At 42.1% G+C, this 16534-nt stretch overlaps 1 protein-coding gene across 13 annotated transcripts in view; it reads right to left on the bottom strand.

The window, feature by feature from the left end:
* Window positions 1-12209, bottom strand: part of Nfat5 (nuclear factor of activated T cells 5) — an 86083-nt gene extending 73874 nt beyond the window's left edge. For 4 of the 13 annotated variants that reach the window (NM_133957.3, NM_018823.2, XM_006531194.3 and 1 more), the window contains exons 1-2: window positions 11746-12174; window positions 10010-10063 (exon numbers count right to left, since the gene is read on the bottom strand). Coding sequence is in view for 7 of the 13 variants with exons in the window: in NM_018823.2 (NP_061293.2) it covers window positions 10010-10063; window positions 11746-11818 (127 nt within the window). In the remaining 6 variants the exon portion in view is untranslated. Of the gene's footprint in view, window positions 1-10009; window positions 10064-11745 lie in introns of all 13 variants that reach the window. The other 9 variants (XM_030243681.1, XM_030243682.1, XM_006531195.3 and 6 more) reach the window with 4 other exon arrangements.
* Between the last annotated feature and the right edge of the window lie 4325 nt (window positions 12210-16534).

The following is a 16534-nucleotide window of genomic DNA, read 5'->3' as shown; positions in this document are numbered from 1 at the left end:
GGGATGGATCTCTAGGTGGGGTGGTCTCTGGAGGGCCTATCTTTGGTCTCTGTTCCATTTTTTTTGTCCCTGTCTTTCCTTTGGACAAGAACATTTCTGGGTTAAAAATGTTGAGATGCATGGGTGGCCCCATCCCTCTACTAGGGGCCCTGCCTAGCTATTGAAGGTGGCCTCTACAGGTTGTATCTCCCCTTTGTTGGGTATTTCAGCTAGTCATCACCATTGGCTCCTGGGAGCTTCTCACTTCCCTGGAGTCTGGAACTTTCTAATGGCTACCCCCAGTTCCCCATCCCCCTCTGCTACATGTTTCTATTCAATTTCCTGATCCTTTGTACTTCTCTCCTGTCCTGGTCTACAAGTTCCAGGTCAGCCAGAATTACACAGAGAAACCCTGTCTTAAAAACCAAAACCAAAACAAACAAACAAAAAACAACAAAAAGATTTGTTCTTATTTCACATGTACAAATGTTTTGCCTACTGCTCTACAGGTGTTGAGGTCCTACCTATCAACATATGTCTGCTCTACATGTGTGCGTGGTGCCCTTGGAGGTCGGAAGAGGGTGTCAAATGCCCTTAACTGGAGTTACAGATGATAGTGAGCTGCCATGTGGGTGTTGGGAAACAAACCAAGTCTTCTGAAAGAGCAGCCAGTGAGTGCTCTTAATCACTGAGCCACCTCTCCAGCATACTTAACTTTTTGAGGAAATAATCAGATTCTTTACAATGGTTGCTTCTTAATTTTATACTACCACCAGTAGTGTATACATCTCCAAACGAATCTTTTGTTGTTGTTGTTGTCCTTTTCTGTTTCTTTGAGACAAGGTCTTACTATGTTATTCAAGCTGGCTCAAACTCCTGGGCTCAAGGGATCGTCCTACCTCAGTTACCTGTGTAACTGGGACTACAAGTATGTACCACAATGCTTGGCTCATCTTTTTGATCACAGCCATCCTTGGAAGTGAAAGTTGTTTCTGGTAATTTTCATTATTTCCATTTAATTATTTCCCATTAATGATGTAGAACATCACACATGTATATATTAGACAATTTATATACCTTGTTGGATATTTTTGTGCTAAAACATTTAAGCTTAGCAATATTTATAAATAACTATTAGAATCAGTATGCCCTTAAATACAAGTAGTTTATTAGTACTAAAGTCAGCGTGTCCCTAAATAAAAAGTACACTGACTAGTACAAGTAGAAATTTGCTGCCTTACTATATAAAAATAGCTCTACTAATCAATGAAACACAGAGAAACCTAGTAGTCAGACTTTACTCATTCTGTATCGATAAATGCCTGCTTCATTTTATTTATTTATTTATTTATTTTTGTTGTTGTTGTTGTTTTTCTTTTTTCTTTTCAAGACAGAGTTTCTCTGTGTAGCCCTGGCTGTCCTGGAACTCAATCTGTAGACCAGGCTGGCCTCAAACTCAGAAATCCGCCTGCCTCTGCCTCCCAAGTGCTTGGGCATCACTGCCGGGCTCATTTTATTTTTAAAGGGATTAATTCCTAGGGTGCAGCTCAGTGGTGGAGTACATGCTGAGCATGCAAACATGAGGACTTTGGTTCAATATGGAGCAACACAAACTATCAAGTAAGTTTCTTTAGGTTACTGTCTTACTTCCTCACATGTACTCCAAGGCACACCTGCCCACATATATACACAATTAGTTAAGGTAAACAGAAACAACATGTTCCAAGACTTCTCATCCTTACCCCATTGTACAGAACAGCAACTTGTTAGCGTAAACCTACATTTGGTTTACAGTCACTGCCACAGGGCACATTTAAACATGTCCTATCTTATTAATTTATAGAGATGACTGTAATGAAACTTTAAAACAAACATACTTGTATAATAATGCCTCTATGGACAGGCATGGTAGTGCATGCCTTTAATTCCAGCACTTGGGAGGCAGAGGCAGTTAGATCTGAATTCAAGGCAAGACTAAGTACTAAGACAGGCAGGGATATATAGAGACTCTGTCTCAAAATAGACCGATAGATACATAGATAGACAACTTGTTTTTTCATATTGTTAAAAAACATTTTAATGTTTAACATCCTAACTAGCCCTGTAGAATTTAGTATGTCTGACTATTAATCGAATTTCTATTTTATTCAAAATCAGAATTTTCTATATACAGTTAAGCAAAATACTGTAAGTACACATGTACGAAGCCAAAGAACTCATATTCTGTTCTGAAAATTTAGGCCAGTCAGTACAATGTGTGCTTAGCCTGCACAGGGGCCTAAGTTTGTTCCCCAGCATCACATAAAAGTAGGTATGGGGGCATAGGCCTATAACCCCAGAACTTGGGAGATAGAGACAGGAAATCAGTTAGTTCAAGGTCATCCTCAACTACATAACAAGTTCAAAACAAACTATAAGACATACTGCTTCAAACAAAACCCTTCATGTTGTTTTACCTTTATGAAAAGGAGAAGAAACTTAACTCCAAAGAAAGTACCCTAAATGTCTGTAGTGAAAAAAAAAAAACTGCTGTGATTTCCCCAGGTAGGTTCTCAGGGCCACACTAGCATTAGAACTGAAATATTCTAATACAGTTAGGAGAACTTTCAGGAAGTTCAGGAAACAAACAAACAAAAGACCCAGCAAGAGAAAGAACTAATTTCCGAGGCTTCTATTCTGTTGCCCATCTCTTCTCAATTTCACTTTGTCTCTGATATGTACTAGCAAAAGTAGGAAGTAGCAGAAACAAATCCCTATGATTCTGTAAAAGTACTGCCAAAGATATCAGTGCCCTGGCTCAGCAAGACTAACAGCTTGGTGATGTGAGTGCCATCCCTGGAACCCATGGTGGAAAGAACATCAACTCCACAAAGTTGTATTCCAGTCTCCACAAGTATGGTGAGCAATGCATCCACATCACACTTCATACACAGAGACAATAATAAAATTAAAGTGTATGTGTGTGTGAGAGAGAGAGAGAGAGAGGATGAGAGAGAGAGAGAATGAGAGAGAACACTCAAGTGCCTTAAGCATCTCCCATTTCTAAATGTGTCTATAGGAGATAGCTTCTGCTTATTTCTTTTCCTACTTTTTACTCCTAAGCCTGATTTCTAATTTGCATATATCCTTACCTTTCTTATTCTATTATTTCCTGTCATATTTTAAACCTCTACTATATAACTAGGACAACCTCATTCTCCCCCCCCCCCTTTTTTTTTCTTTTTTGAGACAGGGTTTTTCTCTCCATAGCCCTGGCTGTCCTGGAACTCTGTAGACCAAGCTGACGTCAAACTTACAGAGATCCTCTTGCCTCAGCCTCCCAAGTGCTGGGATCAAAGGTGTGAACCATCACACCCACCTTCACCTCTTTCTTAGTCTTTTTACTTTAATTTCTTAGGTGTTTGTTTGTACAGAGCACTGAACCTACAACCTTGAAAACACTGTACTAATGCTATACTCCCAGCTTATCTCTCAGACTTTTATTTTGAGACAATGTCTCATAAAGTTGTTCAGGTTAGCCTTGTCATCTTCCTGCTTCAGCCTCACAAGTAATCTACACTACCAGGGCTGGCTATTTGTCTTATTTGGCAAACAAGCCATATCAAAACAAATGTTTTTCAGTACAGAATGTCTAAGAAATAGTGCAATTCCCCTCAGATGATTTTTGTTTTGCTTTTCTTACTTTCTTTTTTTCTTTTGGATTTTCAAGACAGGGTTTCTCTGTGTAGTTCTGGCTATCCTAAAATTCACTCTATAAAAAGAACAGGCTGCCTCAAACTGAGCCTTTAACTAGAAATCATGTTATTTTTAAATATCACAAACACAAACACACACACACACATACACACACACACACACACACACACACACACACACACACACGAGAAATAAGAGCACTTCCTGTTCTTACACAGGATAGAGGGTTCAATTCCCAGCAACTACATGGTGGCTTACAACCACCTGTAATTCTAGTTCCAGGAGATCTCATATCCCCTTATTGTCTCCTGGGCACTGTTTGCACATGGTGCACATGCATGCAAGCAAGATATTCACACACTCATAAAATACAAAATAAATCTTTAAAAACAAAAATACCACACACACACACACACACACACACACACACACACACACACACACACACTTTGTGTGTATGCCATGCATGTGAGGGGGCCCTTTGAGGCCTGAATAGAACACTGGATCCCTTGAACCTGAGGTCATTTTTCATGGTTATGTATTATTGTATTAATCAGTTAAGACCCTATACCCACTGGCAGGCAATCATCAAATCAAGTAATTGTGGTAGCAAGGTCTAGCACTGTTTAATAGGTAAGCTAAGTGCAAACTCTGCTGAATGGCAAAATATTTTTAATCTATTTGTCAACTTTAATAATTCACAGTTGCAGATTTTAAAACTTGTTTTCTTAAAAACTTAAACTGGCTGGACATGGTGGTGAACACCTGTCACCCCAGCACTGAGAGACTGAGCCAGAAGGACTAAAAGTCTGAGACAGGGAGAAAGAAGAGGAGGAGCAGCAGCAGCAACAACAGATGCATGACTCTACAACTGATCAACTACGTGAGTCTAGGAAAGTTACTAAATGTCTATATGCCTCTATTTCCTCATCTCTCATGTAGGATAATTGCTACTTAACATCTCAAAGGGTTATGCAAATTTTGTAAGTCACTAGTCCATTGGGATTCAGTAGCTAGCACTCTAAGCCCAGCACTCAAAAGGATGAGACAGGAGGACCAAAAGTTCAATGTTAACCTTGGCTGTGAGACCACATCTCAAAAGAGAAAGGCTGGAGAAGACAACTCAGTAGTTAAGAGTACTCCTGGCTGTTTTTCCAGAGAACCCAGGTTCAGTTCCCAGCAACCAAATGGTGGCTAACAGCCTAACTCCAGCTCCAGAAGATCTGATACCCTCTTCTGGCTGCCTCACGCACTACATGTATGTGATGAACAAGACATTCATGCAGGCAAAGCACCCATACATATAAAATAAAAACAAATTAAATCTCAAAAAAATTTTTTTTCGAGACAGTGTTTCTCTGTGCAGCCCTGGCTGTCCTGGAACTCACTCTGTAGACCAGGCTGGCCTCAAACTCAGAAATCTGCCTGCCTCTGCCTCCCAAGTGCTGGGATTAAAGGCGTGTGCCACCACCACCTGGCTCAAAAAATTTTTTTTAGAGAGAAATAAATGAACATGAGTAGATTTGGTGGCTGGGGAAATTGGCTCTATAAAAAAAAAGTGCTTTTTATGTAAGCATGAAGACCTAAGTTCAAAGACCCAGCATTCACTTTAAAAATTACCTGTGCCTATAATCCCAGCACCAGAGAGGCCAAATTCATGAATTTTAGATTCAGTGACTTTCAACAGGATAGTAGAGATAGACTGAGGAGCTTCTAGGCTCTATACAGAGATACACACATGCATTCATACACATACATGCACACACAGAGAGAACGAATTCAGTGAATCATAGGCTTAGCAGGTAAGGACACTTGCCACCAAACCTGTCAACTTGAGTGTGACTCCCCAGAATCACATGGTAGAGAGCAAGAACTGAGTTATGAAAACTGTTCTTGGAACCCCACATAGGTACTATGGAACACATGGCTATACAAAATAAAATAAGTAAATGTTTTAAAAGAATTCAGTGTCAAGCTCTTAACATACAGCACTCTGCAGAGATTTATGTTCAATAGTTTTTCCCACTGTAAATTTTTAAATATAATTTCACAATCTGTAGCCTGGAACTCATTAGCTTTGTTTCCATCTTTGGAACCTTCCTGCCTCACCCACCTTACCTGCTTGGACTGCAATTTTAGTGTAGATTACAAGATACTTATACACCAGAAGCAACAGCCTCCTAATGCATTCCATCTTGCAAAGATAGCAAAGGAGAATGAAAAGAATGAAGAAATGAACTAGCATATACACTTCTTAGAATAAAACAGAGTACTTCAAAAATTAATTCAAAGCTGGGTAGTGGCAGCTCACATCTTTAAGCATTCCAGAGGCAGAGGCAGGCAAATCTCTGTGTTTTCAAGGCAAGCCTTGAACTCTGTTCTACAGAGTTAGTTCCTGGACAGCCAAGGCTATACAGAGAATCTCTGTCTGGAAAAACCAAAGCCAAAACAAAACGAAATAAAAAACAATAATACAAGAAGCCAGGGCTGGTAGAATATGCCTTTAAGGCCAGCACTCAGGAGGAAGAAGCAGACCAGTCTCTTGAGTTCAAAGCCAGCCTGGTCTACATAGTGATTTTCAGGCCAGCCAAGACTACATGGTAAAACCCTATCTTAAAGAAACAAAAATAGAAGAAAAGGAGGAGGAGGAAGATGAGAAAGAGGAGAAGGAAGGAAGAAGGAGGAAGGAAGAAAGAAGAAGAGGAGAAAGGAGGAAGAAAGTGAAAGAGAGGGAAGACAAGAAGAAAAAAGAAAAGAAAGGAAAAGGAGAGTCAATTCACCATGAGGCTGGAGATAGCTCAGTAGTTGAAAGTACCGGCTGTTCTTCCAAAGGAGCAGAATTTGTACCCCAGAACACATGTACATCACATGGCTCACAATTACTTCTAACTCTAGCTTCAGGACATTTGATGCTCACTTCTGGTCTCCTTAGGTACCTACAAGTACATCTGCTTACTCATACACACTTAAGTAAAAATGTTTTAAAAAATAAATAAGATCTTGGAGTTGGAGAGATGGCTCTGAAGATGAGAGCACTTGGTATTCTTGCAGAGGAATAGGTTGGATTCCCAGCTCTCACATGCTGCCCTTAACTTCTATGAAAGTACTACACACACATGGTGTGGAGATATAACATGCAAGCAAGACACTCATGCACAGTAAGTATTATCTTTTATGTTAGTAATAAACAAAATCTTTTTAAAAAGAAAGAACTCACCATAATGTAAAAGTGTTTATGTGTGAAATGATTACAATATTTAGCATTTATTTTAAAATAACCCATTTATTTTAAAGTAATGTTTGGGAAACAGAAGGTAAAAAGAAGACACTGAAAACTGTTAAAGCTTGGTGATGGGTATACAAAGACTCAGCATTGTATTGTCTCTGCTTTTATACATTATTTAAGATGTATTTCTCACAGGCCAAGATAGCTCTATAGGTAAAGGCACCTGCCACAAGGCCAGATTACTTGAATTAAAATTTCATGTGGTGGAGAGAACTACCTATAATTGCCCTCTGACTTCCATGGCAATGCATGTTATATGTGTACGTGTATATACACAAAGAAATGTAAACTTTCTAAAATAAAAGTTAAAGTTAATAATGGGCAATATAATTGTTAAATATTGTTTCAAAATATTAAACAAGCAAATTCATGATGTAGTGAGTCAAAAATTCAATATATATATATATATATATATATATATATATATATATATATATATATATATATGTACACACACACATTTATATGTATATATGGCTGGTAATTAAATATCTGTAAAAGGGTGATCTTTTTAAGACATTTTGTCAAATGAAGTTAAAAATTAACATATAGTCACAAGCATATTAAATGGTTTTATTTCTATAAATTCATTAAAAATATCTCCTTAAAGTTGGGACAGTGATCATGTGGCAGCAGTGGCACATGCCTTTAACCCCAGCATTTGGCAGGCAGAGACAGAACTCTCTGTGAGTTCAAGGCCAACCTGGTCTATGAATTCTAAAACAGCTAGGGCTACACAGAGAAACCTGTCTCAAAAACAAAACAAACAGAAAAAGCCTACCTCCTTAAACAATTAAACTTTCATCCTGCCTTATAATCTTTCTGATTATGATACTCCCCAGGCTTGCTGACCAGAAAAGATAGGGCAGTGAAGACATATATGGTCTCATATCATCATAAACAATAATAAGAATAAAGCCTAAAAATCTTCTTCATTAAGAAACACTTCTACATGCCTTTAATCCAGCACTTGGGAGACAGAGGCTGGTGGATCTCTATGAGTTTGAGGCTAGCTCAGTCTACAGAGTGAGTTCTAGGACAGCCAGGGCTACATAATAAAACTGTCTCAAACAAAACAAAACAAAAAACACACAAACAACAACAAAAATACTAGTCTTGAAAAACAAAAGTATCTTCACACTAATACCCACACGCTCCTGCGCGCTCTCTCTCCTTTTATATGTACAAATATAACCAGTAAATACTTGAGAACATTTTATATGTTCTAAATCATATTGTTAAAACAATAGAGTTGATGCTAAAGTTAAAAAATAATAACTTTTAGGGGAGTGGAGAGATGGCTCAGCAGTAAAGAGCACTAGCTGCTCTTCTAGAGGACGTAAGCCTGATTCCCAGTACATACTTGGCAGCTCATAACCATCTGTAACTCCAATCTTTGAGAATCCAACACAGATCTTGCTGGGCTCTGTGGGCTTAAGGTGCACACATGCTACACAGACATATAGGCCAGCAAAACACTTATACACACAAAAATAAACCTCAAAACAACAACAAAACGAAACCCCTAACATTTATAAAATACCTTCTTAAATTCTTCCCTAAGTAACACACTTTCAGTATCTTTCTCCTTCCTGATAATCTCTGATTATGATCCCTGCTAAGGCTCAGTGATAGAACACTTTCCCCATTCTTGAAGCCCCAGGTTAAATCCCCAGAACTGCTGGACATTGTGGCACACCCCTAAATCTCGGCACTCAAAGAAGAAGCAGGCAGATCTAAGTTCCAGACAATAGGGAGTTCCAGGCCAGATCTTCATAGTAAGACCCTGTCTCAAAAACTAAAAATAAGTAAATAAATAAATCCCTAATACTACCCAATAATATAATAATAAGTAAATAAAGCCAAATACTGTAACTTGGTGTTTTAATACATATTAGCTAATTAAGGTATCCTTGATACCTACTTTTGTAGAAAGAATAATAAAGTTTAGAATATTAAAATCACTTGCCCCAGGTCACAGCGCTGAAGAAGTTGCTAAACTGGTATTCAAACCTAAGCTGAATTACAACACCCACTTCCTCCACTGTATCTTCAAGTCTACCTACCTCTAAGGGAGAAAAAAAGCTATACTGAAGTCCTATGAAAATATTTAAAGCCTTTTTCAAAGAGATCATAAAATACTTGTTATGTTACTGGATATATATATATATATATATATATATATATATATATATACTTCATAGTAGCACTTGGCTTTGGGTAAGGAGTACTGACTAAAACACAGAAAGCATTGTTTCTGCTGAGGTTGAACTTTCCCCCCACGCCTCTTACTTTCAGCTTGTTTCTCAGCTCTGTACAATGGAGAAATTAAATTAATATCCTTGATATCTAATACCAAGACCCTAAAATTCAAAGAAGGTAAGTGTAAAGTCTAAAAAATAAATCTATCCAAACAATGCAGGGTTAAAATATTTACTACAACAAAGAAAACATTTTTTAAAGTAATTGTCAGCTGTTTAAGGTACATATCCTATAAACTTTCCCAGAACTGTCTTGGGGCCTTTTTTCCCCCCTAAGCATCATTCCTATTATGTAGCTTTTCTTATCCTTACATATAATGAAACAGAAATAATGTCAATAATTGCTGAATAGATTATATATCATTTTGAAATTTACAACATCCAAAAGTTTTCAGTTTGGAATTTTCAAACTAAGTATGTGTTTGGTGTCACTGCTGTATTTATTAATTTGTCATCTTTACGTTTGAATCTTTGCAAATTTAGTTTGTGTTTAAGAACAATTTAACTGAAATACTAAAGTAGAACACCCAACACATAATTTTAAATGATCCTAAGGGATTTTCCCAAGGCCTCTCAAAGCAGATACAACGGCCTACAAGCAATTCAAGCACAGCAATGAAATCCACTGAAACATTTAGCTGCTCTAAAAGAAGGATCAGGCTTCTTAGTAAAAAAAAAAACTAGATTGTGTGAGTCTGCAAAGTTTCCCACTTTCCCACTTCAACTCCATCTCAGAGAAAGCCTTTGCACACTGACACACTATGCTGTAACAGGGCACTTTGCTGACCTTCCAATAGTCCAGCTCTATGAAAAGTCTGTGATGGGTGTAACTTCAGAGAATCTGAAAAACACAAAAAGCATTAAGTACTTTTTATGCTGAATGAGAAAAAAATGCCAAGGATAGCATACATCTCTTACATAACTATTATGTATTTTTAAGAGCCTAAGCCCATATTAGTTTAGTCTGCAAAAGGAAGGTTGGGTTGCTTCTACACTGGTCTCTAAAGCTAAACTTAGATTTTGATAAAGCATTTGTTTCATGGAAAATTATCTAATGATTACTGCCCAAATGGTATTACTGTCTTGACTATTTTTAGCATCCAATTGTGCATTAGCCCTATTCTAAGGATCATCTCTTGATATTTTCTCTTCTTTCTGACACTTCAAACTACAATATTTCTAAGCTACTTTAGGTAATATCTGAAAAACATCCTACAGGATAGTGACTGCCAACTAAATTCATCAAAGCAACAGACAATGGCCTGTAGTCTATAAAGTCTAGCACCTTCCAGGGCAAACCACATCCCTCTGATTCACTTCATATAAATACATTAACACCAGGCTTAGTCCTTCTCTACCCCAAAGAGGTGAAATTTTCTGGTGGGTTTGTAAAACCAAAAAAATAGGAGAAATGCTGGATTTCTTGGGAAAAGGGTTCACCATGGTTTATTTGTAAAAAAAAATATAAAAGAACTGTCTTTAGCCTCCTTCCACTGGTATAAGAAATGAGTACAGATGGGGGCATTTTTGATTTGATACCCCTTGCAAGGGGAACCTGTTCTGACACATTCTTGTGGTGTCCAGTGTAGGAATTTAACCCCAGCAGAGATCACCTCAAGTATTAATGTTTTAGATGCTGGGAATCCCCTGCAGGCCTTAGCCAAAGTAGTTTTAAATGGGATTTTCTGTTCATTGCCTCCTCTCTGCACGAAGCCCTTGAACAGCAACAGAAGAGAATTTTTCTCAAAGGGCAGGACTGTGCCCGAGCCTGGTACTCCAGGGAGAGGAATACAAGTACTCCAAGGAGGGCATCCCTATCTTTGTAAAAGAGAAGTAATTAGAATGTCACGGAGGTGGAAAGAGAGAAAGAAGATTGGGGCCTTTTCCAGGCAAGAAGATGACGAGGAAAGGAAGAACGCCTGGCCGAGGGGGGCCGTCCCGACATGGGGAGGGAGTGGACTAGGCCGGGGAAGGGGGGGGAGTAGGACGACCGCGCACAAACAAGACCAGAGGGAGAAAAAAAAAAAAATGGTGACCCTGAGCTCCGAAGCCCCTCGGGGCCACGCAGCCCGGCGTGGGGCAACTTTGCCAAAGAGGAGAGTCCGGGGGACACGAGCCGCGGCGCCCCGATTCCACCCCCCCTCCCCGGTGTCCCCAGCAGCGGGACCAGTGGGGTGATTCCCGAGCCGGGGGAGGACTGGGCCGGCAGTCCGCCGAGTGTGGTGGAGTCCGGACCCGCCGACCGGCAGGTTGCGAACCTCCGGGACCGCAGAGGACTCTGGGGGGCGCGCGGACCCTAAGCCCCCCGCCGCGCCGCCGCGCCGCGCCGCGCTGGGGAGGGGGGCGCCGCTCGGCAGCTCCGGGATCACCCCTGGCCCTCCGCGGCCAGCCCAGGACTCTCGTGAGGGGCAAGCCCGCCCGAGCCCGGCCCCGACGGGGGACCCCCCCACCCCAGCCCGGGACTCCGCGCGCTCGCGCTCCCCGCCCCCACGCCCCACCCCCCCACCCCCCCATCTGACTCACCTCGCGAGTACAGGGACTTGGGCGATTCCAGGTCTAGGTCCGCGCTGAGCAATGAGATGAAGTCCGAGGGCATCGCAGCTCGACCCAGCCCGGCCCGAGGGCAGCGGGAGGGGGGGAGCGGCGGTGGCGGCGGCACCTCCTCTCCGGGATCCGCGGGCACCGAACCGGGGGCGGTGAGGCGAGGGCGGCAGCCGCTGCCTCCTCCTCCTCCTCGAGGGCAGTCACTTCCCACCCGGCCGAGCGATGAGAAGGGCGGCGGAGTGGAGGGAACAGCTCTGCGGAGTGGAGAACTGACTCCCGGTGAGTCCAGAGACCAGAAGCTTCGGACCGGGGAAAGGGGAAGAGGGAGAGCCAAACGGGTCCGTTTCGGGCTTCTCCTCAGCGCACACTGACGGCCGCCGCCACCGCCGGCGCCGCTGACAGGAATCTGAGCCCCGCCCCCTCGTGGGGCACTGCGCACGCGCGGAGGGGGGGAGGTCCGGGAGCCCGGAAGAGCCTGGCGGCCGGCGGAGGGCGGACAGGCGCGCCACGGAACAGCATCAACAAGGGCTTCGCTTCCTGCCGTCGCTGCTGCGGCCGCTGCTGATCCCGGGCTGGGAAAGGGCCCCGCCAGCCAGCAGGGAGGGTGGAGGGAGGCGGCCTGGCTTCTGGGGCCCTGAGAAGGGAAAAGATTTTTTTTTTTTTTTTTTTTTTTTGCCTCGACCTGGTGGCGGCGAGCCTGAGGCGGCCGGCCCTGCTCCGTGGTGTACTTAGGAGGACACAGACCCTGGGGGACCTGGATGTCAGCCAGGAGGGGAAAAGCCCTCCAGGGACTTGCAGCGATCGAGGCCCGCTCGCTGGAGCTCAGCACTGGGGAATGGAGTTCCACAGCTTGGACAGCAACCGGGCCCTTCGGGGTTTTTCATAGCAGTGTCTGCAGTGAGCTGGTCAAGGGGCTATCAGACTCACTTTTTAATTAAGAAAGGGCAAGCCATACTCACCACCACCACCACCATCACGAGTTACCAAGTTTTGTTTGTGGATTTTGTTGTTGTTGTTCCTGTTCGTGGATTTTTTTGTTGTTGATGATTTCTGTTGGCCCACTCTGGCCTGGAGCTCACTATGTAGATCAGGCTGGCCTCAAACTCACAGAGCTGTGCTTGCCCCTGCCGGTCAGAAGTCACCATGCTCGGCTATTGATTCTTTTTAATGAAAATATTTTCCCCCCACGTTACCCACCACACCAAATTTACGGCGACTGCATTTATTTATTTATTTAGACAGGTGATTTTGTTATGTAGGTCTAGCTGGCCTGCAATTCGCTGTGTAGATTTAGACTGGCCTCAATTTTAGGGCAGTTCTCCTGACTCAGCTTTTCGAATGCTGGGATTACAGAAGAGTACCACCATGCCTGGCTTTGATTTTTGTTGTTGTTGTTGTTTAAGTTTATGTATAATGATGTCTCTGATAGTGAATGGTCGAATTTACTCCGGAGTGGAAAATAAAAGACAATTTAAAAATGGGATCATGTGAGTCCACATGGCTTGTGTGTAATGCACACGCGTGCGTGGGGTAGGGGGAGAGAAGTAAGCAAACATACTCTTCCACACGGGTTTTCATTTTTTTCACTGTGCTAAGGGAGAATGGAGGGAAAACATGTAAATGAGATTTTTTTGGCTGCTCTGTTCTCGGGGGCTAAAAGTTTCCGTTGCAAAAACACATCCTCACCTCCACCACAGACTGTTTCCTGACTCTTAATAGACTTTTGGGAAATTTTTAATCGAGTTATTAAAATATCAATTTGAGCACAGGGTGCGCATCTTGGAAAATAATTTTTAATTCTGTGTGGGATTTTGATGCCAACAGCCACGTGGGCAGTGTTTTTCAGGTGTTAAAGATGCCTTGATGTATGTTACTGTGTCTACAAAGCTGGTCACAAATCCTAAAACCCTGCGGATGTACCCATATAAATCCCTAACAAAGTTTTGCCTCTGTGATTTTGGGCACTTTATTGTGACTTGGAATGCTGGAGTTGGGGAAGAGTCTCTGAGCAAGGGAGGCCCCAGTGCAGGCAGCTCTGGGGTGGGCCCTTTAGCAAGCTTAACCTACAGACCTAGAATTTACATTTGTGTTATCAGAAACCACCTATCCTTTCATCTGAACATCTGATACAGGCTGCCTGATTATCTTCACTGAATTCTTAGTGATAATTAATGAACCCTGTGAGCATTTTCATCAGTCACAAGGAAGGTTTTTTGAGCCACCCCAACACATAGCAGAGCAAAACAGGAAACTACCCTCAAAATTCTATGGCCACTGTACTCTGTTGTAACACGTCCCAAGGGAAGTCCCTTCATAGCTGCTAAGAGACCCGCTCATTTGATAAGAGAAGATTCAAACCTCCTATTGCCTAACACGCTAAGGCCAATTGAAATCCTATAGCTTTGAGTTGGAGTAAAACATTGGTTGGTGACCTAGCCCTTCCATTAGTCACTACATAATACATGAAGAGGAAATTACAATGGACCAGGCTGAGCCTCAGTACTGAGAAAGCGAGGTGAATCACTAAGCATAGTCCTTTCTCCAAACCTATGAGATTGAAACACACTTAGGGTATAGGAAATCCCCTTTCTGACCCTAGTTAACAAGTCAAGAAGGGCCAAGGCCTCTTCCCCTTTCAGCTCTTCTCTGCCCTTTACTCAAAGTTTTTCCATTATGCTTTCTGTTGATCAGATTTTCTCTGCTTAGAGAATAGCGAAGTGAAGAGGGATCCTCCAAAGTGTGACTAAGTGTGACTTGTCTTTGACAGTTAATTCTCTAGACTGGCACTCTGCAGGCTCAGGACCTACCACCCCAACAGGCGCTGCACTGAATACTGTGTGTGTGTGTAATATTTTTGAGACAGACTCTCTCTGTAGCCTAGGTTGGCCTACCTTTTCAGTATGTACATCAGGTTGTCCTCAAACACCCAGTGGTCCTCCTGTCTCAGCCTCCAGGTGCTGAAATTATATCCATGAGCCACATGCAGAGCAAACATTTGCTATAACTAAATGGATGAAAATTCAAAGCCCCTCCTTCAATGGATACATTCTTCAAAAAACTGTTTCAATTGAATCTTTAAGATGTATGCCTTATTGTATGCATATGTGCCTACTTGTGGGCAGATGCGCCCTGGTGCACTTTTTGAGTCAGAGGAAAACTTTGTGAGATGAGTTCTCTCCTTCCACCTTTACATTGGGTTTCAAGGATCGTTGAGCATCTCCCCAGCCCTGATTTAGAAGGAGAATTTTTGTTTCCATGCTTTGCAGCAATGTAGAAACCTAGATTTACACCAAACACGTTGGCCCATAACACAAACTCTGAAAGCAGGAGAATCGATGTGAACTGCAGGTTACAGTTTGAGACCTTGTCTCAAACAGCAACAAAAGCAAGCAAACAAAGGGGGGGAAAAGGTTTTCATTTTATTCTTTTCAGTATCAGTGACTTAACTCAAATAAGTCAAGATCGGTGATACATGCCTGCAATCTTGCCACAGAGGAACGCTGAGCGAGAATATTGACAAGTTTTCAAGTGAGTTCAAGGCCAGCTTGAACTATGTAGAGAGATTCTGTCTCAAAAACAAAACAACAAAAGACTACTGTAGCTCAGAAAAGTGTTTGCCTGGCATGGGCAAAGCCCTGGTTTCAATTGGCAACTCTGCAAACACATGTGCTTACAACCTCAGTAGAGGCAAGAACAGAGGTTCAAGATCACCCTTGTTTATATATAGGCCCAGGGGGATCCTAACCTAGGATACAGGAGCCCCTGTCTCAAGTAAGTAAGTAAATAGTGACCCGAATGCAGGGTGTGGGCCTGTAACCCCAACACTCAGGAGGTAAAAGCAGGAGAATCAGAGTTACATGGGATTCTGAATCAAGAAGAAGAGGAGGAGGAGGAGGAACAAGAGGAGGAGAAGGAGGAACAAGAGGAAGAAGGAGGAAGAGGAGAAAGAGAAGAAGGAGGAGGAGGGGGGTGGCAGCGGCGACAAAAACCCAGGTAGATATGGAGGTACCTGCTGTCACCCCAGTGCTTGGGAGACAAGCAGAAGTTCAAGACCACACTGAGCTACATGAAACTGTGCTTCCACACAGCAAAAGCAAAAGCAGCTGCGAGCGAAGGTGTGTATCTTTGACCCCGACACTTGAGAGGCAAAGCAAAGCAAGCAGATCTCTGTGAGTTCTGGGCCAGCCAAGACTACATATTGAGACCTTGTCTCAAAAAAAAATTTTTTTTTGATCATTATATACTTTGTAAATTAAACATGACTTCTGATCCTCATAGTATTTCCCTGGGTGTTCACTGATGTCTCAAATTCCATTCCCCTTTACCTGTAATTCATATAATGATATATTTTAGACACAACTCACTGTCAGTACTTCTTCATAAAACAGCCAAGACAAGCAAGAACGACAAAAATGAAATCATTTAAACATTTAAAATGTGGAAATTACTTCTTGTAAAAAACAAAATCACAATAGGTTCATGGAACAAAATGTACAGATGTGGCAGTGTGTATAGTTCTTTTATATTACGTCCCAATCAAATACCATATTCCCTAGTTATTTGATAATCTCACCAGAGGCAAGATTCAACTCCAAGTTGTTCAGATTACATAACAGAGCGGCAGTTTTTATATCAGCAGTGCGTTCTTTAACCCCTCCTGAACCCGCTTAGGCACTTGTATGAACAGTGTAGCCGGATGTACTGTAAATGAAAGAGGTTCAAATATCAACCACTGAAAAGAAATTAAATAAATAAACTCATACAGAAG

The sequence above is a fragment of the Mus musculus genome, chromosome 8, assembly GCF_000001635.26.
Source record: "Mus musculus strain C57BL/6J chromosome 8, GRCm38.p6 C57BL/6J".
Lineage (NCBI taxonomy): Eukaryota > Metazoa > Chordata > Mammalia > Rodentia > Muridae > Mus > Mus musculus.
Note: the sequence above shows the minus strand (reverse complement) of the source record. Positions and strands in the feature narration are given on the sequence as shown.